The sequence below is a fragment of the Nycticebus coucang genome, chromosome 11 (assembly GCF_027406575.1).
Source record: "Nycticebus coucang isolate mNycCou1 chromosome 11, mNycCou1.pri, whole genome shotgun sequence".
NCBI lineage: Eukaryota > Metazoa > Chordata > Mammalia > Primates > Lorisidae > Nycticebus > Nycticebus coucang.
In genome coordinates this window covers 35536861-35555555 of record NC_069790.1, presented here as the reverse complement: position 1 = coordinate 35555555, position 18695 = coordinate 35536861, and the positions used below count along the sequence as shown (strand labels likewise).

The 18695-nt window shown below is 39.6% G+C and overlaps 1 protein-coding gene across 1 annotated transcript in view; it reads right to left on the bottom strand.

The window, feature by feature from the left end:
• Window positions 1–18695, bottom strand: part of IGF2BP3 (insulin like growth factor 2 mRNA binding protein 3) — a 152002-nt gene that overhangs the window by 95448 nt on the left and 37859 nt on the right. Inside the window, exon 3 of the mRNA XM_053553624.1 lies at window positions 13041–13089. Within this exon, the coding sequence (XP_053409599.1) occupies window positions 13041–13089 (49 nt within the window). The remainder of the gene's footprint in view (window positions 1–13040; window positions 13090–18695) is intronic.

Sequence of the window (18695 nt, the reverse complement as noted above, 5' to 3'; positions counted from 1 at the left end):
TTTTGCAAAAGAATAAAGTTGAAAGAATAACACTACCTAATTTTAAGACTTGACAATATAAAGCCACAGTAACCAAGAAAGCTTAATTGCAAAGATATAGAAATACAAATCAATGGACAGTATCAGAGTCCAGAAACAGACCCACACAAATATGGTCAACTGATTAGTGACAAAAGAACAAAAGCATATTAATGGAGAAAGAATAATCTTTTTAATTTATGATGTTGGAATAATGGGGCATCTATATGCATAAATAAAACCTTGGCCTATGCCTCATACATTACATAAAGATTAACTCAAAATGCACCACAGGCCTAATACAGCAGGAGAAAACCTCCATAATTTGGATTAAGGCAAAGAATTAGTAGACAAGACACTACAAAATGGGGTTGGCAGAAGTGAATGAATTGGACTTCATTAAAATTTCAAACTTTTGTTGTCAGCCTGGCATGACAGTTCACTTTGAGAGGCCAAGGTGGGAGACTGCTACAGGCCAGGAGCTGGAGACCAGTCTGATCAACATAGAGAAACCCCATCTCTACAAAAAATATACAAAAATTAGCTGGCCATGGAGGCACATGCCTGTAGTCCCAGTTACTTGGGAGGCTGAGGCAGAAGGATCACTTGAGCCCAGGAGTTTGCTATTGCAATGAGCTATGATAAGGCCACTGCATTCCAGCCTGGACAACAGAGAGAGACCCGGTCTCCAAAAAAAAAAAAAAAAAAAAAAAGTTCTGCCTGTAGTACAGATGAGAAAGACCTATTTAGCAATTATTTCTTCTTGGATCAGCCACAACTGCAAGTGAATACTATAGAAACCAAAGATCTCTTTCTTTTATGAGTACTACTCAAGCTAAGTCAGTCTATGGTTATTGGTAGTTCAATATATGTAATTCAAATAGAAAGGACTAAATTAATGAGTTATAAGACTCATTTGCAGATTACAAAGTTAAAAGGGCAACTTCACCATTTAGCGCTAACGTAGAAGGCTAAAAATGCTGACCAGGCAACTCAAGACAGTTGTAACCTTTGGTCACAAACAAGCATTCAAATAAGATGTTTGTTTGGTTTTGTAAACAAAAACTTGAGTCTTGCAAGCATCATACACTTCAGTCTGAATATTTTTCACAGTTGTGCCTGAAATAATTTGTACAAATAATGGATTCTTGTGGGAATATATATAAATATGGAGTACGATAAATTCAAAGAGTTGCCAAGTTCAGAAGACTTGATCATCATTGCAGAATTTGGATATAGAGATAGCTTTAAAAACACTTCTGACAAAAAACAGACTGTCAAGTACCTCGGAATCTGATTTGGAAAACGAAAGCATAGAACCTATTTCAAATTTAAAAGAAGTCAATCTTCAGTGGCTTCAATGGAGAGAAGACAATTTCAATCCAAAAATATATGATTGATGTTTTGAGTTGCATTATACAAAAAATGATTAATTTTTTATTGATATGGCAAAGCTTTATCATTTCATGGTAATTTTTGGTTGCATATCACTTTTTATAAATATAAAGTACTGAAACTGAAACTAACTTGGGTGAATTTTTTTTTGAGACATAGTCTCACTTTATCACCCTCTGTAGAGTGCCGTGGCCTCACACAGCTCACAGCAACCTCCAACTCGTGGGCTTAGGCGATTCTCTTGCCTTAGCCTCCTGAGTAGCTGGAACTACAGGCACCCCCTACAACGCTCGGCTATTTTTTTTTTTTGTTGTAGTTTGGCTGGGGCTAGGTTCGAACCCACCACCTTCAATATATGGCGCCGGTGCCCTGCCCACGAGCCACAGGTGCAACCCAACTTGGGTAAATTATTTTGATTAGTAAGAAACCAAACAAGACCCACTAACATGCTGTGTACAGTAACAGCTGTTGCGATTGCCACGTGCCTCAACCGGCAAGTTTCATTTCTGAGCTTTAACTCAAGGGTTAAAACTTGAGGACAAAAAGCAGGAGCTCTCTGTGGTCACCCCTCCCAGGGTGGTTGCACCCACATACTGTTCTCTCCATTTACACAGGTCAAGAAGGTTAAAAGATGGAATCCTCTCCACAATGGTGGCCAAGGTCACAGGAAAGAACATCAAAGAAAACAAGGAAGGGGGTGGGGGAACCTGACTGAGGACATTTGGTGCCCTGTGGACAGAGAGAGAAAAGGATGACAGGAAAACCAAGTCTTTATGACCACAGCAATATTAAAATTCACAGAGAAAGCAGAGGAAAAAAAACTCAGTTTTAGACACCTCAAGTCTAACAGCTATCTAAGCAAATGTTTGCATTCAAATAGGAAGCAAAAATCCAGCACAAACAAGTAAAATTTCCAGAGTGTGATTTTTGTTGGGGGAGGCCAGTGTCTCCCTCTGTCTAGCTCACAGCAACCTCAAACTCCTGGGGTCTCAAGAAATTCTCCTACCTCAGCCTTCCCAGTAGCGGGCACTACAGGCGCCCACAACTATGCCCAGCTTATTTTTCTATTTTTAGTATAAATAGTCTCTTTTTGCTCAGGCTGGTCTTGAACTCCTCAGTTCAAGGGATCCACCTGCCTCAGCCTTCCCCAATGCCCAAGAATTTTTTTTTTTTTTTAAATAGGGACGTGTATAACCGTGTCAGAGAATAACATAAAGAACACAGGGACTGAGGCCCGCAGTGACAGGAACTGAGGACGTAAATGTTACAACAGAAAGGAACCAAAGACAGACCAGTGATTTGGTCCCAAGGTGGGCATCACCACACAGTGATGGTCAAACACCATTTCCCAAGGAACCAGCGTTGACCCCAGTCCTTGGGAAGAAGAAATGTACAAGATAAACCTGGGACTTTTTTTTATTTCAAAATTCCTGGAACTGCTTCTTCCAAAAAATTAAGTTATCAACTAGTGAGGTGGCATCAAAAGGACATGAACTTCAAGGCACCAAGTTGAAGTTTCCACAGTTCTCTCAGGATAGGGTTATTTGGGCATCAATAAAAATGATTTTAATAATTTTGTAACCTAAGTATATTTAGCTTCATGAGCTCATAATTACACAGAAACTCAACAGCCACCTTTGTAGGATGCGCCAGGGCACCTATATTTATAGAAGACAGTAAATAAATGGGGGGATGGGGGGGAGTGGGAAATCAAGCATTCTTCCTCTCTTATACAAACTATATATCTCAGATAATAATCAAATAACCACTGAGGACAATTTCTTCTTTACAAACGCATTTCAACTAACAAAGAAATCATAGCACTATTATATTACTATTCCGTAAACACCAGTACAAACTAAAGCGTTTCACATCACAGAGACATACACTGCATGCCTCCTGAGAGGATACACAACCACCCATTACTTTGTCTTGTCCAAACAAAAGTATGCTTGAGTCTAATCCAAGTCCTACAGGGGTCAGAGGAACGTGTTAAATGATTGCACGTGGATACACTTCAGCAAAATAAGAATATGGAGCATTACACAGAACAAATAAACCAATTTCAACAAATACACCTCAGAAGGAAAGATGGTAGGAAGAAAAAGGGTACCTACCGATTCAGGGACTCAAAACAGATTGACCAAAATGATCCGATCCTAACTCAAATCAACTTACGAAAACTGAGATAATCCAGGAAATATGACTGACTAGATTTGATATTTGAGAGTTATTAGTAATTTGTGAACATTTTAAAGAAACTTATGCATTGAATCATGTCCCCTGCAAAATTCATATGAAATCTGAATTCCCAGTACATCAGAATGTGACCTTATTTGGAAACAGTGTCTTTATAGAAGTAATCAAGTTAAAACACGGTCATTAGGGTGAGCCCTCGTCAATATAACCACTGCCCTTACATGAAGGGACATCGCACACTGTGAGAACACCAGGAGAAGACCAGAGTCGTGCTGCCACAAACCAAAGAACTACTGGAAACTAGGAGAGAGGATTCCAAGAAATACTTCCCTCACAGCCCTCAGACCTGCTGACACTGTGGCATGTTGAACTTCTAGCCTTGAGAACGGTGCGACAGTCTGTTGTTTAAAACAGCCTGTTTCGGGCGGCGCCTGTGGCTCAGTGAGTAGGGCGCCGGCCCCATATGCTGAGGGTGGCGGGTTCAAACCCAGCCCCGGCCAAACTGCAACAAAAAATAGCCGGGCGTTGTGGCGGGCGCCTGTAGTCCCAGCTGCTTGGGAGGCTGAGGCAAGAGAATCGCGTAAGCCCAAGAGTTAGAGGTTGCTGTGAGCCGTGTGACGCCACGGCACTTTACCCGAGGGCAGTACAGTGAGACTCTGTCTCTACAAAAAAAAAAAAAAAAAAAAAAAAAAAAAAACAGCCTGTTTCCAGTATTTTGTTAGGGCAGCCCTAGCACGCTAACAGACATTATAGAGATATACACTGAAGTCTTTACTGCTGAAGTGATATATGTGTATAATGTCTAGGATTTGGTTTGAAATAAATGAGAAAAGGGGAAGTGGATAGGGGTACACAAATAAAACAAGACTGGCTGACCATATATTGATAATGGCTGAAACTGGGTTTCATTATATTAGCGTCTCTATTTTTGTATTTCAGTTTTTTCATAATAAAAGGTTTAATAAAGGGCATAAAGACCTTTAAAGATAATAAAATATATATGGAAACAGAGGACGAAAGTCCAGGTGTCACAGGGCAGGGGCACAGCAAACACATGTGGTTGGTTAGCAGGGTGAGGCCAGAAATACTTGCTTCGTATACCAACTGTACAGAAAGTCTGGCATTCCCCTGCACACCAAAAGCCAGGTATTGTATCATGACATGAAGTCTGACCCATTTCAGAGCAGCCATGCGTGAAGAACTCTATTCTCCACAGGTCTTTAAACAGAGTAGTTTACCGATAACTTCCCCCAATGAATCCATCTATGCTCATTCATCACTCATAACCACATATTTCTCCCAGACCTGGGAGGATCCAGTTTCCATTAGGTTTACCATCAAACTTTCAGGGGCATGTTGAAACCAAATAAATGGTAATAACTGCAAGAAATAGAAACATACCTATTAGAGTAAGTTTTCTATTCAGATGCATGACTCTGGACAAGTTACTTTAACCTCTCTGTACTTCAGCTGCCTTATCTGTAAAGTGGGGGTGTGAGACTGTTGTGAAACCTAGAATGGGTTAGGCTAGGGGGAGCCAAAGCAGCAGGCCAGGAGTTTGAGACTAGCCTTGGCAAAACAGCAAGATCCTGTCTCTAAGTGTTAACAAAAATTAGCCAGGCATGGTGGTGCACACCTACAGTCCTAGCTACTCCCCTAAGGCAGGAGGATGGCTGGAACCAGGAGTGTCCAACCTTTTTTCTTCTCTGTTGCACAATGGAAGAATAATTGTCATAGGCCATGCATTAAATACACAAACACTAACAAAAGCTGATGAGCAAAGAAAAAAATGGTCTGAATAATTTTCACAATAGCTAACCCCACAGATAAGCAAAACAGTCCTCAAATAATCTGCATAGGGCCTACAGGCTGCAGGATGGACACCTCTTCAAGTCTAAGAGTTTCAGGTTACAATAAACTTTAGACTCTAGCCTGAGCAATAGAGCAAGAATTTGTCTCAAAAAATTTTTTAAATAAAATAAAATGGGTTAATTCAGTCTCCGATATATAAGTGCTTAATAAGTGTCAGCTATTTATTGACCAAGTGCTCAAAGTGAAGCCACTGTGAAGAAAATCTACCCAGTTCATCCGCTACTACTTTAGAACTCCAAGCTGTCCTTGCTGCAAAAGGCAACTTTCACATGAGTTATTTCTAATATTTCACTTTAGTGTCTCCCATTACTTTTTCATGTTCAGTTCACAATGTCAACTCCACTGTTTATCTTCTGCTGAGTTGAAGTACTTCATGTTGTTAGCTTTACAAAGTCAATACTACTTAAAATGCTTCTCACTCAATTTCTATTCAGCTTAATTCCCTGTATCCATTATGGACAGAATACCTGACCACCACAGTGCCACAAAACAATCAGAAGATGATAAATGAACATTCCTGCCCTTAAGAATGTCAACATCCAGCAAGGTCTTCACCTAACATACTCCATGGGCCCAGCCTAGTCTCTTTACCTGGAAGTCATCTCACCTGCCCCTAATCCTCAAGACAGTAGACAGTACCCAATTCTCAGCACACATCCATCCAAGGCTCACAGCATCATTTCTCCCCTAGACAACATAACATGGCGTCATTACCTTCCACTTACATCCTTATCCACCCACTCCTTTTTAAGAGACAGGGTCTTGTGCTATATTGCCCAGGCTGGTCACAAAGTCCTAGGCTCAATCAACCTTCCTAGGTTGGCCTCTGGCATACCTGAGACTACAGGCACACACCCCCATGCCTGGCCTGATTTCTTTTAAGGACTCCTTTGGTTTCCCTCCTTTTGCCAGAGCTTTACTTAATGATAGTCGTCTTCTCAGCTCAATCAAGTCCAGGAAAAAAAATCAAATATCCAAATGTTAAAGCAAAACCAAAAGATCTAGATTTTCTAGCAAGACTATCATTTTAAAGTATGCGTTCCCCTGTAAGTGTTTGTCAGACCACATATTCAAATCTTTGACTCAGAAAACAGTCATTCTGATCATGGGCAATGCCAGGACCTTGTCAGCAGGTGGAACCTTATGATGCAGATGACTAACTGCAGCTCAAACCACTTTCGCAGACAGTAAATTCTGGAAACACCACTCCACTTTCCTCTCTAGACCCCAAAATGAGACTCCAACTTGCTCTTTACTCTATGACCACTTCATTTATGTAAGTTGTGAACCTCATGCTTCATTTCAGGGAAGGTGCTCCTTTTGATATTTTTTGAGTACTTATCAGGAATTTTGATTCTTTCATTTTTTTTCTTGTTTAGTAGGCCCTGGCCAGGTTCAAACCCGCCACCCCTGGTGCACGGGGCCAGCACTCTAACCATTGAGGTATGGGTGCCCTGCCAGAATTTTGATTCTTTTGATGGATAGTACTAGTGAGATAGTACGATTAGGAAAAACTCTTTGAGAAGTCCTTCCCTAACTAAGACCTTGGCTGGTTATTTTTTCACATACAGACATTCCTTAAATTTAGAAAATGGGGGGCTCACTAGAGAAAAAGCAAGCAAAAAAAAAAAAAAAGGATCAAAAGTGTTAAAAGCAAGTATTCTGCTAGAGCTTCATCCCAAAGCCTATCCTTGTTCACCCAAGAAGGGGCTCTCACACACGGACCACACACATACCCTCCCTCCATCGGAGCATCTATGAGGTACCAGATCCTTCCAAAACCGGAACTGTTTCCTCAGAGGAGCCCCTCCAGTTCTGGTCTCACCAAACCTATTCTCCAAGTACCTCAGGCAAAACAGTGAGGGGTAGAGAAGCAATTTTCTCCTGTTTCCCCTCTATATTCCATATATTTGGTAAAAATCTACCTAATTCTCTAGCAGAGTCTTGCATTAAGTTAGTTTCCCCAATCTTTGTCTGCCATAAACATTCAGCAGAATTCAGTAGCCATTAATGCTTTTATCACCACCCAAAAATAGTTAGAAACCATCTAACCTCTGCTTGACACAGAGAACTTGAGAGGAATCCCCTTCTAATCATTCAGCAGTATATCATGGTATAAAGATAGCAAATAGTAAGGATAAGGATGTAACAGTGGCATAAAAGTAGCAGTCCAGTTATCAACCTCACAAAATGCCACACATTGCAAGACTTTCTACCATGGACCCAGAGGCTATCGCCTCTTCAGTGACCTTACAGAAAATGGCTTACAAGGTGACTAAAAAAAAAAAATAGGGGAGCAGTTTTTTCATTTCTAGAACTTCGCTTGGATGTTAAGCTCTCAGTTCCAAATGCACTTTTTGGCTTTGAGGTGCTGAGGGTAGGATTCCATACACTCTCATCACTTCCTTGTCAGCAGCTCCCTGTTAATTTCTGCCCATAGGAGGCATTAGAGGAGCCTGGAAGGCAGATGTGGGGGAAAATGGGACACGTTCTTCCATGTGTCAGTTGCTGCCAGAGGCGTCACCACATCAGCACTTGGTTTCAGCCTCTTGCTTCTCTGGACACTCCCAGAAGACAATTTCATAACCTCCCTTCTCTTCCATCTCAAGTGCCGGTCACAGCCAAGGAGCCCCTGTTGCCCAGAAATCTAAGTCTCAACTACTCAGGGCTCTTTCTGAAGTTTCTAGCATCTGATAACATCCACTTCCCAGCCTGTGTGGTCGCTACCTGCTGCAGTCACTACACTGGATTCTCTTTCTGCTCTTTAGTCCTCTGGCACCTAAGTGATTCCCCCTGGTGAAACATCTAGCATGTTTTCTGAACTCTTGGCTATATTTGACTGAGACAAGCATAAACACTTGAGGTTGAAAGGTAATGAGTTTCTTATTTATGCCACTGCTAAAGTGTTTCACTGGTGCTGAAACTTACATGCACCAGACACTATTTTAAAGATTCCAACATGCAGAATCCCATCGAGTGCTCAGAGCAACCCAACCACATGGCCACCTCTCATCACCTCCATATTAGAAACAAGGAAAAGGGGCGGCGCCTGTGGCTCAGCGAGTAGGGCGCCGGCCCCACATGCCGAGGGTGGCGGGTTCAAACCCAGCCCCGGTCAAACTGCAACAACAAAAAAAAATAGCTGGGCGTTGTGGCGGGCGCCTGTAGTCCCAGCTACTAGGGAGGCTGAGGCAAGAGAATCGCGGAAGCCCAGGAGTTAGAGGTTGCTGTGAGCCGTGTGACGCCACGGCACTCTACCCGAGGGCGGTACAGTGAGACTCTGTCTCTACAAAAAAAAAAAAAAGAAACAAGGAAAAGGTGGCTGAAAGAAATCAAGAAACCTGTTTAGAGATCACATAACTAAGATCACACAACTACAAAGAAGTAGAGCTAGGAGGATGCAATTCCAAGTCTAACCCCAAAGGCTGACACATTTCCTTTAAAAAACAACACAAAAAACTTGGAGGTTTCTCTAAATACTCCGCAATGCTTCAAAGGGCTATTTACACTGTCAAAAATTAACCTACCATGGCTCGGTGCCTGTAGCTCAGTGGTTACAGTGCCAGCCACATACACCAGGGCTGGCAGGTTTGAACCCGGCCTGGGCCTGCTAAACAACAATGACAACAACAACAAAAATAGCCAAGCACCGTGGCAGGTGCTTGTAGTCCCAGCTACTTGGGAGGCTGAGGCAAGAGAATCATTTAAGTCCAAGAGTTTGAGGTTGCTGTGAGCTGTGATACTACAGCACTCTACCGAGGGTGATACAGTGAGACTGTCTCCAAAAAAAAAAAAAAACCTACCTTAAGCGTACGTAGACAAGAAGCAAGCATGAGGTTGGACAATCAAGTTCGTGAACTCATCCTAGGTGCTATACACTTCATTGCTGAATGTCACTACAGTCCCCTTGGGAAGCTGTGCGCCCAAGTCAGCACGTAGTCCACCCTTCAAAGTACTTTTTCTAGGGTGAGTACTCTAAACTTATTGTCAGACTTCACACGATGACAGTTCCAAAATTGCATTCAAGTGTGGACTAGGTGCTGCCATGGGTGCATAGCTTTCCAATGCCCATAGTGATACCGAGCAATGAGGTGTACAACACTCTTTCTAGGCTGAGTTCTCAAACTTAATTGTCCTCATAAGACTTACTTGACAACAGTCCCCTTCCTTTCTTCATGTCACTGCTTTCTTAGTGAAACAGTATTATTTATCCTGTGGAACATCCTATACTCTGGACTTTGTGGCATTTAATTTGTCCCTCTATTTCTGTATTCCTTGTAAACGCAAAAGTTAAACTGAGACTGAATCCAGTCAAACCTGTTTTTTCGGTAAGAGTATTTCATCTATGGTGATATGTATTTTCTATTGCATCAAAAAAATCAGGAGGCACATAATGTCTAGTCATTCCACTTTCAGTGATTTTAAAAATTAATCAATGGATTCAAAAGCCTAATCCTTCCATTATAATGGGAGTCCAGAACTGTAGTGCAAAAATTATCACTGTCAAATCACATCATAACAAAGATATTTGTACCAGAATGTTTATTGCAGCCCAATTCATAATTGCTAAGTCATGGAAGAAGCCCAAGTGCCCATCAATCCACGAATGGATTAATAAACTGTGGTATATGTACACCATGGAATATTATGCAGCCTTAAAGAAAGATGGAGACTTTACCTCTTTCATGTTTACATGGATGGAGCTGGAACATATTCTTCTTAGTAAGGTATCTCAAGAATGGAAGAAAAAGTACCCAATGTACTCAGCCCTACTATGAAACTAATTTAGGGTTTTCACATGAAAGCTATAACCCAGTTACAACCTAAGAATAGGGGGAAGGGGGAAAGGGGAGGTGGGTAGAGGGAAGGGGATTGGTGGGATTACACCAGCAGTGTATCTTACAAGGGTATATGTGAAACTTGGTAAACGGTCTGTGAAGCTAGTGAATGATGCCCCATGATTATATCAATGTACACAGCTATGATTTAATAAAAAGAAAAAAGAAAGAAAAAATTATTACTGTCTACAATAACACTTTGGCATAAGACAGCATACCCATACCCAGTGTGCATAATCAAAGATAAAAAGTGACTCTTCCCAAAAAGGAAATAAAAATACAGTATTCATTCTAGTCTTCAAGGAAAGGAAACATGTAACAGGTCATCCTACCCCTAACAAATTTAGTAAATTTGTCTTTGCTGATTATTAAACAATCATTAAAATTTTAAGAGGGGGGGGTCAAAGTCTAGATCCAAGCTTCTTAAACTTCAGTGTGTGTTCTTGTTTAATTCTTTTAATTTTATATGCTCGTATCTGCCCACTTAACAACAGAGAGATAGTATCACCAATTTAGCATTACCTTAAAGGACTTTAGGGAGAATAAAACGAAATATAAAAGAAAAGGTTAAGATTTGGCAAATAACCTCCCAAGCAACAGAGACTATAGCTGGGAGCCACTGTGTCCAGCTTATACTTTACTTTTTTTGTAAGGGAGGACGTCTCAGCTATGCTGCCCAGGCTGGTATTGAACTCCCAGACTTAAGTGATCCTCCCACAATGCCATCCCAAATTGCTGCAATTAGACATGAGCCACTATACCCTGCCAAGATTTATCCTGATTAGATTTTACCCAGAATGAGGGTAAACACAAAACAAAAAGTTTGAGAAGCCACTAAAAATGATATGAACTAAAAATCTGAGAAGCTACCTCAATCTAAATTTGAAGCTATACTATTATTGAATTAAAAGGAAACTCTGCCACTAACTTATAGCAGATATGTGACTATTCTAACTCCTTTAAAATTGGCTGTTACTATTTGATTATTTCAATGAGAGCTGCATTATACAGATTATGTAGATATAATTCCTGAACAAAAAATATCATATTAAATTACATTTTAAATCAAATTTAATATGGCCCATCTTAAGAGGATCAAACTTGATATGAAAACACTGATTTGAGGACACATCCTTCAAGCTACTGAATTCCCTAAACAAATGTGAATCTAAAACAGGAAAACATAAAAAATTTAATCATATAAGTCATTGATTCCATCAGTATAAATCTTAATACATCACATACCTTAAAATATATTTAGCACATACAAAGAACCATTCCTGTAAGGATTAAACTCAATGATACTGTTCTGAAGATAAATACTGTATAAAATATTCTAAACATGAATCATTTCTTGCCAATCAAGGGACACTGCATAATCAGACTTCAGACCAACTTCCCTCAACCACCAAGGGAACCTTTTAACCAAACTTTGCATTTTGATGAGGGGTTCTGGTTTAGTCATCAAATGATACTTTAGAAGAATAATCTAAACACACAAAGCTAATTATTCTTGATTTTTATATTAGAAATACATAAAAGCTGAGCAGTTTACACTACCTTCTCCAAGTTTTAAGAACTTTGAGGTTGGCTGGGCACAGTGGTTCACAACTGTAATCCTAGCACTATGGGAAGCCAAGGCAGGTATATTGCTTGAGTTCAGGAGTTTGAGACAAGCTGAGCAAGGGTGAAACCCCATTTCTACTAAAAATAGAAAAAACTAGTGAGGCCTTGTGTTGTGCGCTGATAGTCCCAGCTACTCAGGAAGCTGAGGTAAGAAGATTGCTTTAGCTCAAGAGTTGAGGCTGCTGTGAGCTATGACACCATGGCAGTTTACCCAGGGCAACAGTAAGACTGTCTAAAAAATAAACAAAACTTTGAGGTTCCATTGTCTATAAAAATCAGTATTTTCTTTTATTCTTTCAAATATTGTTTTTTTTTTTTTTTTTTTTTGACAAAGTCTCACTCTGTCACTCTCAGTAGAATGCCGTGGCATCACAGCTCACAGCAACCTCAAACTCTTGGGCTCAACTGATTCTCCTGCCTCAGCCTCCCAAGTATCTGGGACTACAGGTGCCCACCACAAGGCCCAGCTATTTTTAGAGACAGGGTCTTGCTCTGGGGCTCAGGCTGGTTTGAACTTGTGGAGCTCAAGCAATCCACCCATCTTGGCCTCCCAGAGTTAGGATTACAGGTGTGCACCATTGTGCCCAGCCTAAATATTGGTGCCTTAAATTCTTACCACAACATTATTATGCTTCCCAAATTACTGACACAGGTTATTCAATTGTTCTAAACAGTTTATGTTTAAACACAATTGCTATAGTGCCACCATCTGAGCAAAAGGAATCAGAATGTTTTAAAATAAAACATAAATAGCAGGTATTTGTCTTTTTAAAAATTTGCCAAAGTGGGAACTTCATATTTAAATACAATGGGAAAACTCAAAAAAATCTTATCTGGAAGAGACTTTATGAGAAAGATGACCCAAGAATGTATTTCAGCCTTTTTTTTTTTTTTTTTTAATCTCAAAAAGCAGATTTATAAAAGATACACTGTGCTCTTAAGAAAAACCCACACCACCAAGACATAGGTTACAAGACAGAAGAATTTTGTACTCCGGCATACCAAGTTAAGGAAAAGAGAAAAAGCTTTGGAAAAACTAAATAGCAATAGGCATAGATACTTAGATCTTAATTTTAAATAAGAAATTCTTACCTCCCACTGTAAGTGAGGCGGGATATTTCGTATCTGAAGTTTTCGAATCCTGCAGAAGAATTAAAATGTTTCTTTTAAAAAAAACTATAAAAACAAAAGACATTAATAGTCAATGCGGAAGATTAGAAACTACTTAAAATATAAATTTTGTATTAACTACAAACCAGTACATAACAAACATAGCCCAAGAAGGGAAAACAAACAAGAGTCACAAGATGTACACTGAGATCCAATGCCCCTGGATTAGGACTTATTTTAAAAGCCACTAAAACTGGCAGATGTAATGTCTGAAATCATCTGATGACTACACTTTAAGTTCAAATGCTTTAGCCTCAAGTTAAGCGTCCCAGGACACAAAGCCTTAGTTCAGATGTTCTTACTCTGAGATCACAGCAAAGGAGTTTGTGAATAAAATTCAGGGAACTCAAAATTGGGGGGAGAAACTCCACATGGGGAATCATATATTTATGTTCTCTATCCCCTAACTGAAATTTAACACTTCCTTCAATTATAAATGTTGGCACTAAACCACGGAATCACAGTACTTGTGATTTTGACATCAATATAAATCATATATTTTCATACCACATTAGGTTGTTACAGATCTTTAAATATCATCCTACCCTCGTTACTGCGAAACTTAGATGTGTTCCTAGAACCTGTTACTTATTATGTTAAGAAGCACATATGAGTTTTAACATTTTGCTAACTGCATTTCGAAATAATTGGTTTTCTTTATAATCTTATGTAGTTTATGCATTTTTAAACATCCTGAAACATAAGAGATCCATAGGTTTCAGACTGCCAAAGGAGTCACACATAGAAAATATGAAGAATCTCCACCTTAGTGTTCACATGTCCCCGGGCCCCTCCCAACATGCACAGATACGTGACATAGAGGAGGGGAGGGGCAGAAATAACACAACTGTACACTGAAATTATACTACAGATGCCACATGCCCATCACCGCCTTAGAAAGGAAATGTATAGTCAACCAACTATTAAAAAGAAAACAAGAGTGGTGCCTGTGGCTCAAGGAGTAGGATGCCAGCCCCATATACCGGAGGTGACGGGTTCAAACCTGGCTCCGGCCAAAAACTGTCAAATAATAATAATAACTAGCAACTGAGCGCGATATCTCAAGTGAAATAATTTAACTTCCACAATTAGGACTATAGTAAATTTTTCCCTTTCCAGGTCAAAAGATCCACAGTTTTGAAGTCACAACAAAATATTAATTTAGTCTAGATTCACAGCCTAGTTCTTTGCACCTCTTCCCTTTCCCCAAAAGCATGAGAACAAATGCCATAGAAGCTGACAATCCCCTTCAAGAACAAGAAAATCTAGATTAGCCAAGTTTAGGTATATACTATCTGCAATCATAACATAGAAGGAAAAGAGAATCGCTTTTACATAATTTTTTTTTCTTTTTGCAGTTTTTGGCTGGGGCTGGGTTTGAACCTCTTACCTATGGCATATGGGGCCAGCGCCCTACTTCTTTAAGCCACGGGCGCTGCCCACACTTTTACATAATTTTTAATGACAGTTAAAGTATTATCTACACTAAAGAGAGAGAAACGTTAATTTAAGAAAAAAACTCAAACAATTACAGATAAAAATACTAATTTGGGATTTGTTTCGAGATAATTCGTGTGCTAATAACCGTGAAAGCTGGAGGACAGGTACAGCCTCTCTGCTTTTGTATGTTTTATGTTTTCTATAAAAAGGCTTTTAAAAATACACTAAGACTTTTTTTTTTTTTGCAGTTTTTGGCCAGGGCTGGGTTTGAACCCATCACCTCTGTCAAATGGGGCTGGCGTCCTACTCCTTTGAGCCACAGGCACCGCCCCTAATAAAAAGACTTAATTTGTAGATGTCACAACTGCTATATATTGTAGTAGCTAGAAAAAAAGTTGCTAACACCATATAAATATTTATCCTGGGTAACCAAGGAGGTAAGATTTGCTACACATACGCAAGTACTAATCTGTTTTAAGTATCTGACACAATAAGGATTAGCAGCACAGTGTTAAGAAACTAAGTATTCATCCCCCCACCCCTATTCATCTGAAGGGGTGTATATACATTACTGAAAATTCTTCCCAAAAGCACACATTTAAATGTACATATAGAGTTCAGCTTCATTAGCAGGTGATTTCTCATATTACATGAACAACCATTTCACAGGACTCTCAAGAAATTCTTTAAATAGGATATTACCTTTCATACATTAACAGTAATCCATTAACTATGATTTCCTAAGAACTTTCTAAGCATTCTTTAAAATATACATCTAATATCCATTTACTTACTGGAAGTTACTATAGAATAATTATTTCCATTAAATGGTTTTCTAGTTTCCAATACCTGATACTCTTTGTTTCATTTTAGACAAACATCAGATTTTTATACAGTTACTGTTTTGACATCTAGAATTATCTTTTCCCATTTACTGAGTAACTAATCTTAAACTCTGTGTGCAGTTTTACCTTCAGCTCCTAACCTTGTACTCCACTCTTAACAATCAGAACAAGAGTCAAAAAGCTAACATGAAAAGGGACCAACCAAAGGCATGAATTATAAACATCTAGCACAGAAATACAAACTTTTGGCATGGAAAGAACTTTTAAAAAGCTACCTACTCAGCTTTGCATATCAAGTTGGCTGCACACGATTAAAACACTATCAAGCTGCTTTTTTGATCATCTCCCATCTGAGCTTTGAGTATTAGGTATTTAGAATCAAACCAAAATATAACCTAAGATTCAAAAAACTGATATTGATCACCAAATCATTAAAGTTCGATTCAACTATCAGCAAATAAATTCGTTTTTCATTTCTTCCTAAGACACATATGAATACAATAGGATGCACACTCCATACACAACGTGGACTAATGAGGTTATCTTGTTCACTGTTGCATTCAGACCCTGGAACACTGCTAGGCATCTGATAAACATCCAATTGATAGTTAAATTAGCATTTATTATAATATAGAGAAAAGGAGAAAAGCACAAGACTCACAGAACCACCATAAAGTGAGAAAAACACTACCACACTTAGGCTCAAGAACAAAAACCAAAAAATTATTTTAAGTGCTCTCATTATTAAACAAAAAACCAACACGATCTATTTATAAATTAAGAGTCCCCCAACTCCAGAAGGAAAAATGGGGTAAAGTTTAAGTTCTTAGGTTAACATTTTTTAAAATGTTTACTGTGCTTGAAATATTAGTTACCATGAAAATTTAATATTTATTAAAAGCAGGTTTAATTATAGAATAAAACACCAATAGAGAAATTCAGACAGATTTTGAAGGGCATCTTCAAGATCTTTAGTAATCAATGGCTCCATTTAAATCGATTTTTTTCAGAAATTTTCAAATTGACACCAAACCAGAAAAATCATTATTTGGGGCGGGAGAGAGAGTCTCCCTTTGTCACCCTTGGTAGAGTGCCATGGCATCATAGCTCACAACAACCTCAAACTTCTGGACTTAAGCAATTCTCTTGCCTCAGCCTAGCTGGGACTACAGGCACCTGCCACAATGCCTGGCTATTCTTTTTTTTTTTCCCAGAGATGAGGTCTCGCTCTGGCTCAGGTTGGTCTCAAACCTGTGAGCTCAGGCAATCCATCCGCCTCAGCTTTCCAAGTGCTGGGATTACAGATGTGAGCCACCACACCAGCCCCCAAACAGAAAAATTTTTAATAAAATAAGCCTCCAGGCTCGGCGCCTGTAGCTCAGCAGCTAGGGCACCAGCCACATACACTGGAGCTGGCAGGTTTGAACCCAACCTGGGCCTGCCAAACAACAACAACTACAACCAAAAAATAGCTGGGTGTTGTGGTGGGCGCCTGTAGTCCCAGCTACTTGGGAGGTTGAGGCAAGAGAATCGCTTAAGCCCAAGAGTTGGAGGTTGCCGTGAGCTGTGATGCTACAGCACTCTACCAAGGGCAACAAAGTGAGACTGTCTCAAAAAAATAATAATAATAATAAATAAGCCTCCATATACCCATCACCAGCTTCAGTTACCAAGTATGATCATCATCTGATCTTGTTTACTCTATATACCCACAACTTTACCAACAAATCCCACTTACAGAGCACGTCATGCTGAAGGACATCAGGAAACAATTATGAAAAATAAGGACCTTTTTTATTTCAACATAATCTTATCACCATTACTGCTCCTAAAAGTGATTAACAAAAATTTCTTGTATCAGATAGCCTCAAAGTTTATTACCCATCATTATCATCTTTTTTACAGTTGGTTTATATTAAGATCTCAAGATGTACACATGGGTAGGGTTGATATGTCTCCTAGATTTTTATATTTTCTTGTCAATTATTTAGCAGTCTAAGGTCTTAAATCTATACAATTCATTCTGGATTTTACCTACTGCATCCTCATTGTGTCACTTTAATAATTTTTATTCAGTTTATATACAATGATTTGTAATCTTTTTATATACACATCATAAAACATGTATAAACCCACCTCAAATTTTTTTTTTTTTTTTTGAGATAAAGTCTCACCCTCAGTAGAGTGCTGTCGCGTCACAGCTCACAGCAACCTTCAACTCTTGGGCTTAAGCGATTCTCTTGCCTCAGTCTCCCAAGTAGCTGGGACTACAGTCGCTGGCCACAATGCCCAGATATTTTTTGTTGCTGTTGTTTAGCTGTCCTGGGTCAGGTTCGAACCTGCCACCTTCAGTGTATATTGCTGGTACTGTAACCACAGTGCTTTGGGTGCCAAGCCCCTACCTCAAATAATTAGAACAAGATCCCTAAAGCTACCTATAAGTTTCTCCCCCACCTAGTATATAATTATCACCCTCATTTTTATTCTCATACTTTTTTTTTTAAGATAGAGTCTAACTTTGTCACCCTTGGTAGAGTGCCATGTAGTCACAGCTCACAGCAACCATAACTCTTGGGCTTAAGTGATCCTCTTGCCTCCATTTTTCATTTTTAGTCAACATAGGGTCTCCCTTTTGCTCAGGCTGCTCTCCAACTCATGAACTCAAAGAATCCACCAGGGTCATCCTCCCTGATTGATAGGATTACAGGCGTCAGCCACTGCACCTGGCCTTATACTTTTATTTACAAATATCAATCTGTTAAAAGATACAGGGCTGGGCACCATGGCTTATGCCTGTAATCCTAGCACTCTGGGAGGCTGAGACAGGTAGATTGGCCTCAGATCACAGATTGGTGACCATCCTGAGCCAGAGCAAGACCCTCCTCTAAAAATAGTGGGGTGCTGTGGTGGGCACCTGTAGTCCCAGCTACTTAGGAGGCTGAGGTAAGAGAATCATTTGAGCCTAAGAGTTTGAGGTTGCTGTGAGCTGTGATACCATGGCACTCTACCGAGGGTGACAAAGTGAGACTGTTTCCAAAAAAAAAAAAAAAAAAAAAAGTGCTTTGATACATTAAGTACAGTAAAAGCAAGATGAGTAATTCTTTCCCTTCTGCAGCAGATGGTTTTGTGTCCCTTCTGACTGATTTTAGCTGTGTTAACAATAGCATATACAATGAAGTCGTCCCACCTCTCTCCATCCCCAGACCCACACACCTCTCATATCTCTTTTTTTTTTTTTTGGGGGGGGGGGTCTTTTTTTTTAACCACAGGGTTTTCTCAGCCCAAAAGCAAT